At 53.6% G+C, this 16648-nt stretch overlaps 1 protein-coding gene across 1 annotated transcript; it reads left to right on the forward strand.

Annotated features, from left to right (window-relative positions):
* Positions 1-441: 441 nt before the first annotated feature.
* On the forward strand, positions 442-4130 carry LOC116914420 (salivary glue protein Sgs-3-like). Its single transcript, XM_032918689.1, has 4 exons — positions 442-579; positions 2193-2429; positions 2475-2609; positions 3297-4130. Exons 1-4 carry the CDS (start codon positions 492-494, stop codon positions 3500-3502), a joined length of 666 nt encoding a protein of 221 aa, XP_032774580.1. The 5' UTR covers positions 442-491; the 3' UTR covers positions 3503-4130.
* The last annotated feature ends 12518 nt before the right edge of the window (positions 4131-16648 follow it).

Genomic DNA, 16648 nt, shown 5'->3' on the forward strand with positions numbered 1-16648 from the left:
AAACGTGAGAACCTACCTGGCAGGGACCAGACTTCTTTGCCTTCCTTAGCTTGCTTGTACATGAGAGTACCTCCTTTAGAAAATGCTAGAAGGTTCTAGCTGCATCCTCGGTGCAGGGAGGTGCTAGACCTACCTGAAAAGGCATCTCCACCTAGGTGAGCCAGAGGAAGACACAGGAGGGCATCCTCAATCCCCACTTAGAGGAGCCTGGAGGCCAGAGCAACACCGAGTATTCAAGTCAGGTTTGGGGCAGCTACAGAAGGGGTATTCCCGGGTGTCTGGGGACAGAGGGCACGTGTCTTGAGGCAGCGTTAGAAGCTTTAGGAACACAGTCCAGCTCCGTGCTGAGGAGGGTGCCACTGAGGAAGGGCGGGACTGGAGCCCCAGAACCCCGCGCAGCTCGCCATTCCTGCGGTCCGCCAGCAGGGGCCGCGCGTGGGCGAGGCGCTGCCAACCTGGGCGCGCACCTGTAGCCTGGGCGGACCGCAAGAATGGCGGGCTCCCGGCTGCTGCCCCTGACGCTGGCTTTGCTTCTGTTCGCGAGAACCGGCGACTCCTCCGTCGTCCTTACATGTACAGGTAGACTAGTGGAGGGAAAGGAAATGGCTTCGGGGGACAGGGGGGCCCGGCCACAGGACTCACGCCCTTCTCTCCCCTTCCTTTCGGCACAGTAGGGTTGGTACCAACCCCTTGGGGTCATCTGAGCTGAGGCAGAAGCCAGTGGCTTCCGGGACACTTCAGGGGCTTCTAGCACAGTCCCGCCCCATCCGAAAGTGGTGAGGTCCTACACACTCCTCCAGCTATGCCAAGGGCCAGGAACCGGGTCTCACTTTCTGTTCATTCACTCTCCCAGTTTCCTTTAGGAGTTCATGGTGCGGGACTTAATTCCCTCCAGCTACTTCTTTAGACAGCTGGATTGATTATAGATGACGGTTTTATTCCGAAAGTCCCACAGTTATCCCTGGAAGCCCAGACAGGCTCCAGTCTGCGGACGCCACTATTAGGGACAACTAACACAGCCCGTACCTGCCGGAGACTGGGGGACAGTCCAATGCCAGGCACATTAGGCACATTGCCAAAAACACCTCTACTTTCCTTTTCTTTCTTTCTTTTTTTTTGGGTGTGTGTGTGTGTGTGTGTGTGTGTGTGTGTGTGTGTGTGTGTGTGTGTGTGTTTCAAGACAGGGTTTCTCTGTGTAACTCTGGCTGTCCTGGAATTTGCTCTGTAGATCAGGCTGGCCTTGAACTCAGAGATAAGCCTGCCTCTGCTTCCTGTGCGCAGGACTAAAGGCGTGAGCCAGGCTCCACTCTCCTTCCTGTTTAACTTTCCAGAAAATCATGAGGACCTATTTCGTGCTAGGTACTTAGTAGGACTGGAGATTGCCACTACCTCCTCTTTCATCACTTAAAACCTTAACTCCTGGTTAAATAAAGTCCTGGTCTGGCTTGGGGTCCACTGTGGCATCAGACTCAATTTCACTTCCGCCGGGATTTCTCATCCTGTGGACTCACATCCTTAGATTCCTTGGCGGCAGGCTCTGGGAGACTGGTGTGTGGGAGGGGTCCGCTCAGCACCCCCTTCCAGCACCTAAATGCTGTTTCCTCATATCTGCTGTGTGGGTGAGGCATGGGCTGGGCAAAGCAGCTGCTGCGGTTTGTGCCCTGCACGCCTGGGTGGAGCCACCTGGATCTGGAAGGAAGTCACGGTAGGAGGGAGAGCAGGAACTATTTCCACCACCTCTGACCCTCTCCGGAATGGGGAAAGGGTGCTGTGGAAGGAGAAGCGCAGTCGGAGGGTCCCTCCGTGCTTCTGAGCCGGGTGGGGCGCGGCTCAGTGGTCGAGGGTGTGGCCAGCATTTGGGGGCAGAGTTCAAGTCCTAGTTTAGGTCAGGGCTTCCCAGTTCTCAGGGTTCTAGAAAGCTCTGGATGGGAAGGTGGTGCCTGCACCTGTGGGACAGAGTTGAGTCATGCTTCAACTTTCCGCGACTGTTTCCCCTTCTATAAAGCGGCAGTCACAGGTAGTCAGTGACTGAGGCGTAACAGGTGGCGCTCCAGAGCCCAGCTCTCAGGAGTCAGGCAGGGTTGCATTAGGCGGCCAGGGGCTGAGAGCGAATCTTGAGCCCAGGCTGCCCATTCTAAAGCTTCATGGATCCACATCTACATCCTGTTTGTTTGTTTGTTTGTTTTTTCCAGGTGTTGCTTTTACACTACTCTGGGAGAGCGTAATAACAAACAACTCCCCCTCCCCAACTACAGAATCAACACAGACAACCTCCGATCCCTCCTCCCAAAGTCCAGAGATAACCCCTGAGTCCACCTCTCCAAGTCTCCACCCCACAAGTCTGGAAACCACATCCTCTGCACACTCCAGCTCCAACCCCACAAGTCTGGAAGCCACATCCTCTGCACACTCCAGCTCCAACCCCACAAGTCTGGAAACCACATCCTCTGCACACTCCAGCTCCAACCCCACAGCAGGTTCAGCCTCCCCAGAACCAGAGACAGCTTCTTTCCCCAGCTCTGTGTTCCCCAGTTCTGAGCCAACCACCACACCCCAGTTCACGAACTTGGCTCCACAAGGGTCACCCACTACGTCCAGTCCAGGCCAGGGTGAGTGTAAGGGCTGGGGCTAGCTGGCTGAAACCTGACAGCAGTTCTGGAACCAGTCAACAGGGGGCAACACAGACCTGGAAGTGTGCGGGCCAGCCTGAGCCACAAGCCATCAGCCATCTAAAAGCCAGTTGTTACCTTACTGCTCTGTGGCACTAACTTGCTAGTCTGTGCTGACTCCTGAGGACACAGCTATGTGCAAGAAAACAGTGCCATTGTCTACTTGTTGCCCTGTGTGGTGGCCCAGAGCTGTGCTCCTAACACCGTGAGGAGGAGGTGGGAAGATACAGGGTGATGGGGGCTCAACATTCAGGCAGAGGAAGGAGAATTTCTGAGAGTTCCAGGACAGCCAGGTCCAGAAACCCTGTCTCGAAAAAAGAAGAGGGGGGGACAGGAGGAAGGAGGAGGAGGAGGAGAGTAAGAAGAGGAAGAGGAGGACGAGAAGGAGGAAGAAGGAGGAGAAGGGGAGGAGGAAGAGGGTAAGAAGAAGAGGAGGAGAAGAGGAAAAGGAAGGACAAAAACAAAAGGAAAAGAGAGAGAGAAGAAGAAAATCCTCATGAAATTATATACTTGTTTATAAACAACATAGGCCCTGGAGTGCATCGAGGGCTAGAGCTCCTGCCTAGAATCCCCCAGTGAGGGGCTGGGGCATGGTTGTGGCCAGGGCTGACCCCTTCCTCTTCCCAGATGCAGGCAGCCTCTGGATCCCCACATCACACAGGAACCCCGGTGTGGTGACTGCTGTGTGTCTGCTTGTGTCTGTCTTACTCATCGGCTCTGTGTTCATCGCTGTGAGACATTTTAATCGAGATTTGCCAGCTTTTCACAATCTGGATACGGTATCCATGGTGAGATGGGTACAGGCAGGGCTGGGGCTGCTGACTTCCCAGTAGAATCCTCCTGCAGTAGAATCCTGTGGTACTTAATGCGTCTTCCTCTTCTAGGGCAGTGTGAGTCAGAGGCTGCCATTCGCTGACCGCCTACAGTCGTGACTCTCAGAGACCCAGATTATGGTGTGGGTGACACCTGGAAAGAAGAGTGTCTGGAAACTCCCCTCCCCCGCTATCCTGACCTGGGGATAAGGGTCAGGAGGACGGCTGGAGCCCAGGGGTTTCAGGCCCACACATCTAGTACCCAACTCAGTTATTACATCAATCCAGGAGTGATGGAGCACACCTGTCATCCCTGCACTTGGGAAGTAGAGACAGGAGGATCAGGTGTTCAAGTCCACCCTGAACTACATAAGGGGTTTGAGGTCAGCCTGGCCTGCATGAGACTCTGTCTTTAAAATAATTGGTTTTTTTGGGGGGGGCAGCATGGTTCAATGGTTAAGAACACTGTCTGCTTTCCAGAGGACCAGGGCTCTGTTTCCAGCACCCTCGTGTAAACTCACAACCATCAATAATTCCAGTCCTAGGGGATCCGGTGGCCTCTTTTGGCCTCTGCTGTCACCAGGTGATATACAGACATACATGCAGACAAAACACATTAAAAAAAATAAAACTAAATAAACACAAACTAAGTAAAGTCCTTACCATTCACAGCTGCTTCCTGCGTCGTATGTTGTACACCTCTACTCCCGAAGCCGGAATCGCTCTGTCGACTCCGTCTGCTTTCAGGGGGGATAACAATTGGAGGACAGGGATGCCGTCCTCACCCCCAAGGACCTGTGTGACCCAGGGTCCTGGCAGGACAGAGGCTGCTCTCTAAGGAATTGGATGACCTAACCTAACAGGAGGCAGGCATCCTGGGGAAAGCCACAAACCTACATCACTTAAGCAGCCCAGCCAGTGTAGGAGAGGCATGGGCTTGTTTCCCACATCGAGGCCTAACTATGAAGGGGAGAGGGCTGCTGGAAGGAGATGGACTTCTCCAGCAAGCTTCAAAACCTTGGGCCAGGAGGTACCAAGTGTTCTGTGCAGAGGTCAGGGGAAGAAGAAGCAGGCTGCCTTAGTTCCTCTCCCCACACCCTGCTCTCCACCCTCCCTCAGTGGCTGAAGGCTCCAGACACCGCCCCCCCCCCAAAAAAAAACAGCTGGCTTTTCCAAGATGCTACTAGTGTCTCCAGCAGAGGGTGAGACATGACCCACGCTTCAGTGCGGGTGGGGTGTCTCCTCAGCTGCTGTGATGTTTGACAGCAGATTGAAGTGACCTCCCCCATGGCAGGTCACGCTCTGATGACCACTGGAGTAGGTGGTGAGAGGTCTCCTGGCCAGTCTGTGGGGGTGGGGGTGGGGTTGTAGGGTGAAACATTAACTTAACTCACAGCTACAGATTGGAGTGGCCTCAAGATCCACTTGTCCCAAGCCACATTCTGTCTTCTAGTCCCAGCTCCCTGACTTTCCTACTTCTGACTGCAGCTCTAACTTGTGGGTAAGGTTTGACCAGAGAAGTTCTTCCACTGCCTGGAGTAGCACAGCCTACTTAAGTAGCTTTCCTAAAACCTTGAGGTGCCTTGGTTGGTACCCTAAAATACTAAGGCGACTTCTCAGTCTCAGGCTATTTCTGTCCTCTGTCAGGTGTAAACACATTAACAATTAAACCTTCTGCCTGGCCACTCGCCCCTCCCCTGCCGTCCCCTCCCACTCTTCCCTGTTTTGGTCACACATTGGGGCACACACACCTCCCTGCCCTTGTGATCACCCTGCCCTTGCCCCCTCCTCCAATCCTGAGGGTGCCTCCTGGCTCAGGTCTGGTCTGGTGCTCAGTGAAAGGACCCAGCTGGGAGTGGGACAGGACCGTCTGTCCTCTGCTCCCGAGGAGGTCACAGGGCACACTCACAGTATAGGTCCCCACAAGAGGAGCTTGAGGTGAGTACCACATCTGTGTCAGTGTGAGAAGGTTCTACCTCTGGGGAACTGGGGTCTCAGAAACCCTGCAAAGCACTAGAATCCCATGGGAGCTAAACGGCTCTCCCAGGTGACCTGGACCCTGGGTGCTAGTCCCTAGGGTTGGGCAGGGTAGGGAGCTAGGACAGGGTCTAGGTATCTGCAGCAACCTCTCCAGGCAGCTGTGGCTTCACTGCCTTGCTGTTGTGGCTCTAGGCTCTGGGAGAGAGAGAGAGAGAGAGAGAGAGGGAGAGAGAGAGAGAGAGAGAGAGAGAGAGAGAGAGAGAGAGAGAGAGGTGTGTTCCAGCAACTGCCTGGGACACTGTCTCACTGACCCCTCTGTCATCACAGAAGCCTGCACCATGAGGCGGAGTGGAACGACCCTGTCCTTCCTGTTGACTGAGGTGAGTAGCCTAGGACCTGGGGCCTGAGGTCCCTGTTCTGAAAAGGCCAGAGATTCCCCACAGGAGCTCACAGGGGAAACTCGGGGACAGTGAGGCTCCCTGAGCCCAGGGCTAGAGCTCAAGATAGTTTTCATTCATTTAAAAAGTAATTTTAGGGGGTTGGGGATTTAGCTCAGTGGTAGAGCGCTTGCCTAGCAAGTGCAAGGCCCTGGGTTCGGTCCCCAGCTCTGAAAAAAAAGAAAAAAAAAAAGTAATTTTAGGGGAAGGAGAGATGGCTCAGTGGTTAAGAGTGCTGACTGCATTCTTCCAGAGGTCCTGAGTTTAAATCCCAGCAACCACATCGTGGCTCATAACCATCTGTAATGGGATCCGATGCCCTCTTCTGGTGTGTGTCTGAAAACAGCTACAGTGTACTTATATAGAATAAATACATTTTTTAAAAAAAAGTAATTTTAGGGCTGGGGAGATGGCTCAGAGGTTAAGAGCACTATCTGCTCTTCCAGAGGTCCTGAGTTCAATTCCCAGCAACCACATTGTGGCTCACAACCATCTGTAATGGGATCCGATGCCCTCTTCTAGCCTGCAGGCAGAAAGCTGTATGATGTATACATAATCAATAAATATTTAAAAAATCAAAAGTAATTTTTAAAGATTTATTTATTTATTTAATATATGTGAATACACTGTTGCTGTCTTCAGAATTCATTCAAAATTTATTCCCAGAATAAAATACTGAAAATGAGTCCTGAGCCCGCCACAGCCCACCCCAGGCTTTTCATGCCCTCCCACTCCCTCCCCACCCCCGTACCCGAGCCACGCCCCAGGCTTTCCCTTGGCCCCGCCTCATACTTTTCTCTGACCCCGCCCCCAGGCCCTCCGCTGAGACTAAAGGGAGTCTTACGGGAATCAAACCAGAGTCAGAGGATCTGTTTTCACAGGCTTAGCCTCTATCTGCTCTAGCCCTTTCCCACCTCTTGATATGCTCTGGTCCTGAGGCTATGGCTTCGGGCCTCCGTTTCCCTACTTACTCTTCTGATACTGGAGACCTTTAGGTTAGACCTTTACGAAGTTTAGGAAAGCTGAGCCGCCCTCTGATCCCCACAGACGACACTCTGCCCAGAAGGTCCCTATTTGTGCAGCCTGCGACGGTCAGCACTGGACAGCTCCCCGATTCCCCTTCCAGTCGACAACTCAGAGGAAGCTGGGGTGTGGCTCCTGGCTCCCAGGGCTCTGTGTTCAAATCTTGGCACCTAGTAACCATGAGCGAGGAACAGGTTGTAGTCCTGGTACCACAAACGATGGGGGAGGGGGGAATCTCCGCAGAGACTTGATGTGTCAGGGTGGGGTGATACCCAGGGGGCCTTCACCTGCTCAGAGAGAAAGGGAGGAGATGGGGGAAGGATTGAAAAGTAATAAAGGAAAAAGAGTTGAAAAACGTGTGGGGTTGATGAGATGGCTCAGCAAGTGCTAGTCTTAACATGGGGGGAGGGGGCGGGAGAGGACTTCCATAGTTGTCCTCTGTGGATAGCCTCTGTGGACTGTAGCATGTGTATGCTCCCAAACAAATAAACTGACTCGTTAGAAAATGGAGGGGGTTGGGGATTTAGCTCAGTGGAGTTGGAGTTGGGGATTTAGCTCAGTGGGGTTGGGGATTTAGCTCAGTGGTAGAGCACTTGCCTAGCAAGCACAAGGCCCTGGGTTCGATCCTCAGCTCCGGGAAAAAAGAAAAGAAAATGGAACAAATTCATAACACCATGCAAACCCCCATCCCACACACATGAACTGAGGCCTCGACTGTAGGGAAGCCGGGCTGGTGAGAAATCTGGGAGGCTCGGCGTTACCTGGTGACATCTGAGCACAAGGAGCTTGCCCATGACTTCCTTCTGTCTCCCCAGCGAGTCCGAGAGCCAGTGGATTCTGGAGTGGCCCCTGTCAGCCACCTAGGTGGGGGTGTGATCCTGAGACGGTTCTCAGGGACCCTGCTGCTGCCTCCGCTGTCCAGCCGCCTCGGGTCCTCTGGGGAGGCGGAGTCTGCTGCCCCCGTGGTTTTCACCATCGGATCCCGAGGGACAGAGAGAAGCCATGGCTCAGCTCAGAGCAGGTGAGGACAGGGAGCAGATGTACCTGCGGAATGCCTATGCCGCCAGAGTCTCTGCATTCTGGAAAGGAGGTAGTAGGTAACTACTCCTGGGTAGCGGGTGACCCTGTGTTAAGGAAGAAGAGTCAGCCGCACTCAGGCTGACCAAGGAAGTCACACGGGGTGTGACAGAGAATCAAGTGCCTAGCAGGTGGAACAGCGTATGTCAGAGCAGTTTGGCTGGAAGGCCCAGGGACGTAGGCAGGGGACGGACTTTGTAAGACATTTGGAGCACATTTGGGGTATTTTAGGGCAACAATTTGACCATATTGGCACTTTTTTTTGTTTGTTTTTTCTTTTTTTCGGAGCTGGGGACCGAACTCAGGGCCTTGCGCATGCTAGGCAAGCGCTCTACCACTGAGCTAAATCCCCAACCCCATATTGGCACTTTTTTAAATCTACAAGACAGATGGTGGTTGCTTCGGTCTATCTTCTCAGCACTTAGGAGACTGAAGCCGGAAAATAATGAGTTCCACTAGCAAGCACAAGGGTTCGGTCCCCAGCTCTGAAAAAAAGAATAGAAAAAAAAATAATGAGTTCCAGTTTGGCCTACAGAACAGTCTTTTAAATAAATAATTAAATAATTACATAAATAATTAAATAAAATAATAAAATTAAATTAAAAAAAAAGCTCTGGGCCAGCAAGATGGCTCAGTGGGTAAAGGTGTTTGCCACCGAACCTGACAATCTGAGTTCAGTCCCCAGACCCCACATGGTAGAAGGGAGAACCAACTCTCATAAGTTGTCCCTCTGCCTTACTCATACGGACTACAGCATGCACATGTGCCCTGCCCCATGCACATATAAATAAATAAATGGTATTTCTTCATTTAAAAATTAAAAACTCATCTTAGTTAGGGCTTATATTGTTGTGGCAAAACAGCGAGACCAAAAGTGAGTTAGGGAGGAAAGGATTTATTTGGCTTTTATTTCCCCATTGTCGTTCATCACTGAAGGTGGTCGGGACAGGAGCTCACACAGGGCAGGAACCTGGAGGCAGGGGCTCTGAGGTAGAGGCCATGAAGGAGTCCTGCTTACTGGTTTGCTCCCCATGGCTTGCTAGGCCTGCTTTCTTATAGAAGCCAGAACTGCTAGCCCATGGTTGGCTCCACCCACAATGGTCTGGGCCCACCCCCTCAATCACTAATTGAGAAGCAGGCCCACAGGCTACCCTACACCCCAGTCTTAGGGAGGCATTCACTTAAGTGAGGTCCCCTCACATCAAGTAACTTTTAGTTTGTGTGTCAAGTTGACATAGACTAGCTAGGACAGACCACTAGAGGGCTGGGGTTGGAGTTCTGTTGATAAAGTTCTTGTTTAACATGTATGAAGCCTTGGGTCCTGTCCCCAGCACCATAAAAACAGAGGTGCTGATACTTGGGGGGTACTTGAGGGTGCAGGGGCAGGAGTTCAAGGCCAGCCTCACTTCAGGGATTGTGGGCTAGAAGTGACAGTCAAGTCAAGGTGGAAACAGACCAGGGAGGAGGAGGCTCAGCAGAGTTGAGAGGTCGCTGATGTGTGAACCAAGATGGGAGCTCATCTATCGTGGTGGACAGCAAGGAGGGTGGAGGTGTCAGGGTGATTTCATGGCTCTGTGGGTCACATGGAGTAACTGATCTTTGCAGAGGGACCATTCACCACCACCACCACCCCCAAGCTAGAAGAGAATGGTCTGGGACTGACAGACAAAGTGACGATTGAAACCTTTAGGAGAATGGGGTGGTGCTGTGTGCCTGTAATTCCAGCACTGGGGAAGCAGAGGCAGGGGAATGGTTGCAAGTTTGAGGCCAATATAGCCTATGTAGTGAGTTCCAGGCCAGCCTGACTTACAAGGTGAGACACTGTGTTAGTCACTGTTCTGTCACCGTGGCAAGACACCATGATTAAGGCAACGTAGAAAAGAAAGCCATTAATGTGACGCTTCCAGTCCAGAGGGTGAGTCCATGGCCATCTCAGTGGGGAATGTGGCAGGCAGGCAGGCAGGCAGGCAGGCAAGCATGGCGCTGGAGCAGAAGCTGAGAGCTTAGATCTGGTCTTTGAGCAGGAAGCAGAGAGATGGAAAAGACTGGACCTGTGGCCTGGGCTTATGAGACTCCAAAGCCACCACAGTGGCTCCTCCTACATGGTGACATTTCCTAATTGCCACACCTCCTAATCTTTCCCAAGCAGTTCCATCAACTGGGGACGGAGCGCTTGATCAAGAGTATGAGCCCGGGGTTGGGGATTTAGCTCAGTGGTAGAGCGCTTACTTAGCAAGCGCAAGGCCCTAGGTTCGGTCCCCAGCTCCGAAAAATAGAAAAAAAAAAAAAAAAAAAAGAGTATGAGCTCATAGGGGCTGTTCCCATCCACATCACCATAGACCCTGTCTCAAAACCAAAACCCGGCCCAAGGGGAGAGGCAGAGGAAGGGGTGGGGAGCACCTGGAGCAAGCACAGGAACAGAGAGGTTCCCCTTCTCTCCCCTTCTTTCCTCGTGTGGGGTCCAGGGACCAAACTCAGGTTGTCACACTTGCTGGCAGGTGTCCGCACCGACTAAGCTGTCTTGTCTTCAGCTGGGGGATAGGACAGGGCTGGGATAGCGTCCATGTCTCACACCCTCATAACAGTTCCTTCCCAGCACCACAGTGCCCTCAGGGGACTTTCACCAGGCCTGAGGCATGGCACTGCCATAGCCATCTACTCCCTCCACCCCACCCCCCCCGGCCCACAGAGGCTGTCCACACACTTAGTGCTTCTACTAATTAAGATGGAAAATGTCCTCACAGTTCTCTGACACTCTCCGGGAAATTCCCCCTGAGACTAGGAGTGGTGGTGAGTGGGAGCCTCAGTTTTCTAGAACCGGGAGGGAAGAGACCAGCTGGAGGTTTGGACAGGATTCGTGGTTGCAGGGTGGAGCTCTGGGGTGTTCTGGGGCCAATGATATCATGCACCGTGAGGAGGGTCTGAGCACCCAGGAGGCTATAAAGACCCGAGGCTGTCTGCAATGTCCTGAGGGCCACCCTGAGCTCACAGGCAAGGTGGGTCTTCACTCTAGCTCTTTAAGCCCATGGTGTGGGGATATTCTTGGCACCACAGGGATGCCTTTCCTTCTGTCACCAGCTCTTGGGATTCCTGACCTGTGACTTTGTGTGCACGTGTCTAGGCCAGTGAGACTCTCAATTTCGGTGTCTTTCTGGGAACCCCTCTTCTGACCACTGGGGCCTCTCTGGGTGTGCCTGCCTGTCCCGGTGTCTTCTGGGACCAGACGCTGGATCTAGGCTTCTAGCTCAGGTGCCCGGAGCGTTGGTGACTGGTGGGCGCAGCCTCAGGTCTGAGTAAGTCTTGTGGTATTTCCACCCGGCTTCTGCACTTCGGAGAGAGACGGGCTCCGTGGGGTGGGGTGGAGAACCCTTCCCCTACCCCACCCTGTGCACATAGAGCCACCCACTGTCTCTCTTTCCTTTTTGTGGTCGGGGGACAGCTCATGGAGACGCGGCTTGTTGGCCACACAGGGGTTCCCCGACCCCCGAAGCACCTGTGGGGGCAGCCACAGCGTCCCATCCGCATCCAGCGGCGCTTCCACTCGGACCCAGAGCGCCCCGATCGGCCTGCACCGGTAAAGTCCCGGCGCTCATGGCCCAGCTCCTTTCACCGCCGGTAGGTGATGGGGCGGGGCCTGGCCGAAAAGGCGGGGCCTGTTTGAGTTGTTGACCTGTATTGAGAGGGGACACTTACACAAATGGTAAAGGTCACCGTTTTCCTGGTGAGGGAAGCAGTCTAGCTGCATGCAGAAAGTGGGTGGATCTTGAAGGAAATGGGCGAGGCCTGTCTGGAGAGGGTGTGGTCTGCGGTGGGTGGGACAAGATGTCACATGAGGGACGGGCACATTGGGGATGGAAAGCTTCTGGTCCTTAAGAGGGCAGGGTGGGTAGGAGAGCATGGAAGTGGTGAGAACCAGCATAACTGGGCATGGTCTGCAGAGGGCAGTGGTCGCCTGGAGAAGGGTACATGGATTGGATGCAGAAGCATCCTGATCTCTGGGGTGTTGTGACAGGGGCGGAGCCTGAGGTTTGTGAAAGGGGCTAGTGATGTGCAGCGCACGTTGGGCAGAGTGTCCGGGCTCTTCTGCAGGTGGGGCAGGGCATGGCCTAGAGGCGTTGGTGCGTGGTGGGCTGTGGGGGCTGGGGTTTCTGTGGAGACAGGGACTATCATAGGCTAGACTGAGCTGGGCACCCTGTGGCTGGAATGGTGGGTGCGTGTGGAAAGGTCAGGACTACCCCTGAGGACTGTGTGGGGAGCCTTTGGGATTTGGAGTGCACCTTGGAGGTAGAGTTATGTGCAGGCGAAGGGGCCTTGGTAGTTGTTGTTGGTGGATTGTTTCCTATGGATTTGAGTGACTTAGGGTGCTCAGTGTCATGGGCTCCTGGTGTGTGTGGCATCTTCAAGCAACAGTCTGAACAGTGCCTCAGCCACAGGCTGAGAGGCCTGGTGCCAGTCTCCAGTCATGTGTCTCTGTGGGTCCCCACTCCAGTGTGTCATAAGCAGTGTGTAAGGCATGAGTTCCTTTTGGGTGGTCAAGGAATTGTCGGCAGCTGGGTGGGGCTGCCCTTGCCTATTGTCTGCTGGGCTTCAGTGGGGAGGGCTGCTCTAGAATGTTCTGAGATGTCCGGGAGGCCTTACAGATCCCTCCTAGCATCTAAATGGGCCTTGGGCTGCAGGACAGGGCTCACAGCCATGGTACTGCGGAGCAGTTTGCCCATGGCCTGCTGCTTGGCCCAGCTTGAGGGCCGGAACATAGGCTGTTCTTGCAGTTAAGGAGACTTAGGGGTTGGGGATTTGGCTCAGTGGTAGAGCGCTTGCCTAGCAACCGCACAAGGGGCCTGGGTTCGGTCCCCAGCTCCGAAAAAAAAAAAAAAAAAAAAAAAAAAAAGGAGACTTGGGAGGCCAATGGTGGCTCAGGACTCTGGAGGTCAATCTAGTCTACATACAGAGTTCCAGGGCAACCTGATCTACATAGAAAGACCTTGGGTTAGACAAGAAGGAAGAGGAGGGCAAGGGTGTGGGCATAAAATCTTCAGTCTATTAATAAGCCTCAACCTCTCTTCTAGCCCACCACGCACCCAAGGTAGCAGAAGAGAAAAGTTACTAGGACACAGGGGAAGTGGACCTGTTTAGAAATATTCCTTTGGGGGGCGAGCTCAGTCTTCATTGTCAGGATATCAGCAGTTCAGTCCCTCAGCAAACACCAAATTCAAGTCAGCAGTTGCAGTCCAGTCCTCTCAGTAGGCAGACACCACACACCAACCAGCGGCTACAGTTCAATCCTGAAGAAACGGCAAGGCTCCACAACCAGCCTGAGGCCTTGGAAGCAGAAAGAGGCTGCAGGAGCCTTAGGAGAAGTTCTTTGGTGAGTTTCTCTATGGCGTCACCACAAGCGGAGCTTAGCAACACAGTGTAAGGCGAACCGATACCTGCACACTGTTAGCGAAGGGTAGCCAGGCAGAGCAAAGCAAACCAATGCTCCAGCTCCACTGTCTGTGGGGTCAGATTTATACTCCTTCAACACGTGTCCTTTCCCCTGTGTGCTACAGCAAAACACACTTTCTCCTGTGTCTGCTTCAGGAAAATATCCTTTCTCCTGTGTGCCCCAGCCAACCGTCATTTGACGTAACTGACTTCCCACATCGCGAGGGTCTGGAGAGATGTGCTCTTGCAGAGGATCTGAGCTCCTAACAACCTGATACTCTGCTCCACACATCTAATTAAAAAGTATTAAGAATAAATTATAAAGAAGAAAGGAGGGGAACTGAAGCCACGGCTGCGATGATTGGTGGACTGCTCACCCACCATGCCTGAAGCCCTGGGTTCCATAGGCAGGTCATCCCAGCACTTGGGAGCTGGAGGTAGGAGAATCAGGTGTGCAAGGTCATCTGCAGCAGCAGAGCAAGTGTGAAGCCAGCCTGGGCTACCTGAAACTGTCTAAGAAGGAAAAAGAAAGGTGTGGGGTTCTTGGCCTCTGCTTCTCATACTGTGGGAGAGACAGGGACCAAAGAGACTCCACTGGAGTCCCTGGGCATGGTGGGTGTGCCTGTGCAGGGGAGGGCATCTCCAGCTGCGGCTCTGTCCCTAGGAACAATCCCAGTCATCCAGGAGATAGAGGAGGCCTTGGGTGGATCAGGGAAGTCCCTCCCAAGTTGAAGAAGTGTAGCCTAGGGGACCAGGACCACATCACTTCCCCCGGAGCTGGGGACGGAACCCAGGGCCTTGGGCTTCCTAGGCAAGCGCTCTACCACTGAGCTAAATCCCCAACCCCTGTCACTTCCCTCTCTTAGCTCGGTTGTACCCTTGGGGCACCCATCAGTCTGCCTCTAACACTGGGAAAGTCTCAGGAACAGATGAGTCCCTCACCCCAGGGGACCAGGTCTGCCATCCCAGGTGACCTAGCAGGGCCTGCCCCACCCTTTCTAGTGACTCAGGATTTTTCCATTTTCAAGAGAGAACAAACACATTTCCTTTGGGCCTCTCTGGTGAGGGGAGGGGAGACCCCACGTGGTCCAGGCGTGGAGTGTGCTTCTCCAGGCCATATAGGGGAGGGGCTCAGCTCAGGGAGTCAAGTTCACAGCGGGAGGGGGTTGAGGGGCTTGGGGGGGGGGTTCTGGCCCCTGGCTTAAGCCTCCCCTACCCTGCCAGTGGATGGCTTGGGTGTAGGAAGGTCAAAATATGTTGTTCAGAAAGTATTTATAAAGCACCTATTGTTTACCAGATGTGTATCAGCCCCTACAGAGAGGGGCTGGAAGATTGGGAGGCTCTGGGAGGTTCAGGGTGAGAGTCAGGCAGCAGGAAGCTGTGAGCTTGGTCTAGAGAGGCAGGAGAGAACCAGGCTGAGTGGACAGACGAACGATCAGCAGGAAGAACAGAGACTACAGAGTCTCAGACTGAAGGGTGCGGCTGGAGAGTGGGAGAGGAGACTCAGTGTGTCACATGCATTGAGCAAGCACCTACTGGGTGCCTGCTGCATGCTGAGGGTACGGCTGAAACAAGGTGGACCTGCCCTGCCCTTGACCGACTTGTGGGCCCCCTGCAGCTCAGTGGACTGAGAGAACTGGCGGAGGCAGCCTGCATAGGTGTGAATTCTGAGGGTGAGGGTGAGAGCCTTGGGAGAGGTGGGGGAGGGGCCACTCTGCTCTGTCTCCTGGGAACATCTGGGAGCATCCGTAGTCACCACTCAGCCTCTACTCCACCCCCATCCCCCCCTGGCTCCAGCCTTCCCAGGGGACTTAGGCAAATCATTTCTCTTCCCAGGACCTCAGCAAAATAGACAGTGTTTGGTTTCCCTGTCTCAGTCCTTCTGATTACAGAGGAGAAAAGTGCTCTCCTGGGGTAGAGGCTGTGGGGTGCAGGGCACTGGAGACTTCTGGGCTTTCCATGAAGTCACACAACACTGTAGGGCAGGTCAGATAGGGCTGTCTGCACCACCTCCTCCTAGTGGCCGTCACCTAGCAGGACTGCAGCCCTTGAAGTTCCAGGGGGCTTTGAATGTGCAGTTCAGGCTGTGGTCACTTCTCTAATTAAAAGCTACTATAAAAAATGACTGTGGGAGCCATAAATGAAATGTGAATTTGTGAATGAAACAGTTGTAGGACAGCCGTTGTTAGATGTTAATGCTAGACGGCAGAGGGGTGGATAATTAATTAGTGAATTAAATGCAAAATGCCCACACAGTGGAGCTCACTGACTTGGGATCTTGTGCACTCACTCTCCCATTCATAGCTGTGTGACCTCAGGCAAGAGGCCCAACCTCTCTGTTCCTGTTAGCATGTTGGCAATGCACCAATCACATGTTGCCTTCACTTTTCTGTTTTCTGTGATTTTAAGGGTGGAACTCATTCTCTCTGGAACTCTTGGGGACCTGGGTATAATGATCTTCCCTCAGGCCTGGAGTGATGTCAAGAGTCCTTGGACCCTAGCTGGCGGCCTCTGCTCTCCCAACCCCCTGGGAATGGCTATAATTAGCTGCAGCCCAGCGGTCACACATGGTATTTTCATTTTGGGCTCAGTGAGTTTTTTCCCACCAGGTGTCAGGATGGCAACTAGTGGGTTGGAGGGGCTTCCTGGCTAGGGAGGGGTGGGGTTATCTGGAACCCTCTGAACCTCAGTGATCTTGTCTGAACAATGGACGTAACTCAGTTCCAGTTATACCCCCATCACTTAGGTCCCCACCAAAACACTGCTCCATAGCCATCCTCAGGGTGTTGGGAATCCTGGGAGTCACTTTTTGGGCCTGGGCGTGTGTGTGTGTGTGTGTGTGTGTGTGTGTGTGTGTGTGTGTGTGTGTGTGTGTGTGTGTGTGTGTGTGTGTGTCTCTGTACAGCCTCAGCTCCAGGTCACCTGGCCTCAGCCTGGCCACTGCACAGTCCATGTCTTTCCTTTGTCTGTGACCTGCATGAGCCTCGGTTTCTCCTTTTTGTCCAATGTGATTGTGTACCCCAGCATTCCTGCAGGGCACCTGGCGTAGATCCCGTGACATCTGGAGCAGCCCAGGCGGAAGGCTCTGTGGGCGGATGTTTGTGTGGGAGATGCTGCCTCACCATTGAAATGGTCCAGATGCGGGGCCTGGGGAATGTCAGAGCAACGGGGTCACACGGGGACCTGGGGGCTGGAGCTGTGCTACAGCGCTCCAGGGAAGTCCTGT

Source organism: Rattus rattus, chromosome 13, assembly GCF_011064425.1.
Source record: "Rattus rattus isolate New Zealand chromosome 13, Rrattus_CSIRO_v1, whole genome shotgun sequence".
Taxonomy (NCBI): Eukaryota; Metazoa; Chordata; class Mammalia; order Rodentia; family Muridae; genus Rattus; species Rattus rattus.

Excerpts from the sequence above, each read along its gene's own strand:
- LOC116914420 (XM_032918689.1), top strand. The coding sequence starts at position 492 with ATGGCGGGCTCCCGGCTGCTGCCCCTGACGCTGGCTTTGCTTCTGTTC. Across the intron at positions 580-2,192 it reads CGTCGTCCTTACATGTACAG|GTGTTGCTTTTACACTACTC; the intron begins GTAGACTAGTGG and ends TGTTTTTTCCAG. Across the intron at positions 2,430-2,474 it reads CTCCAGCTCCAACCCCACAA|CAGGTTCAGCCTCCCCAGAA; the intron begins GTCTGGAAACCA and ends CCAACCCCACAG.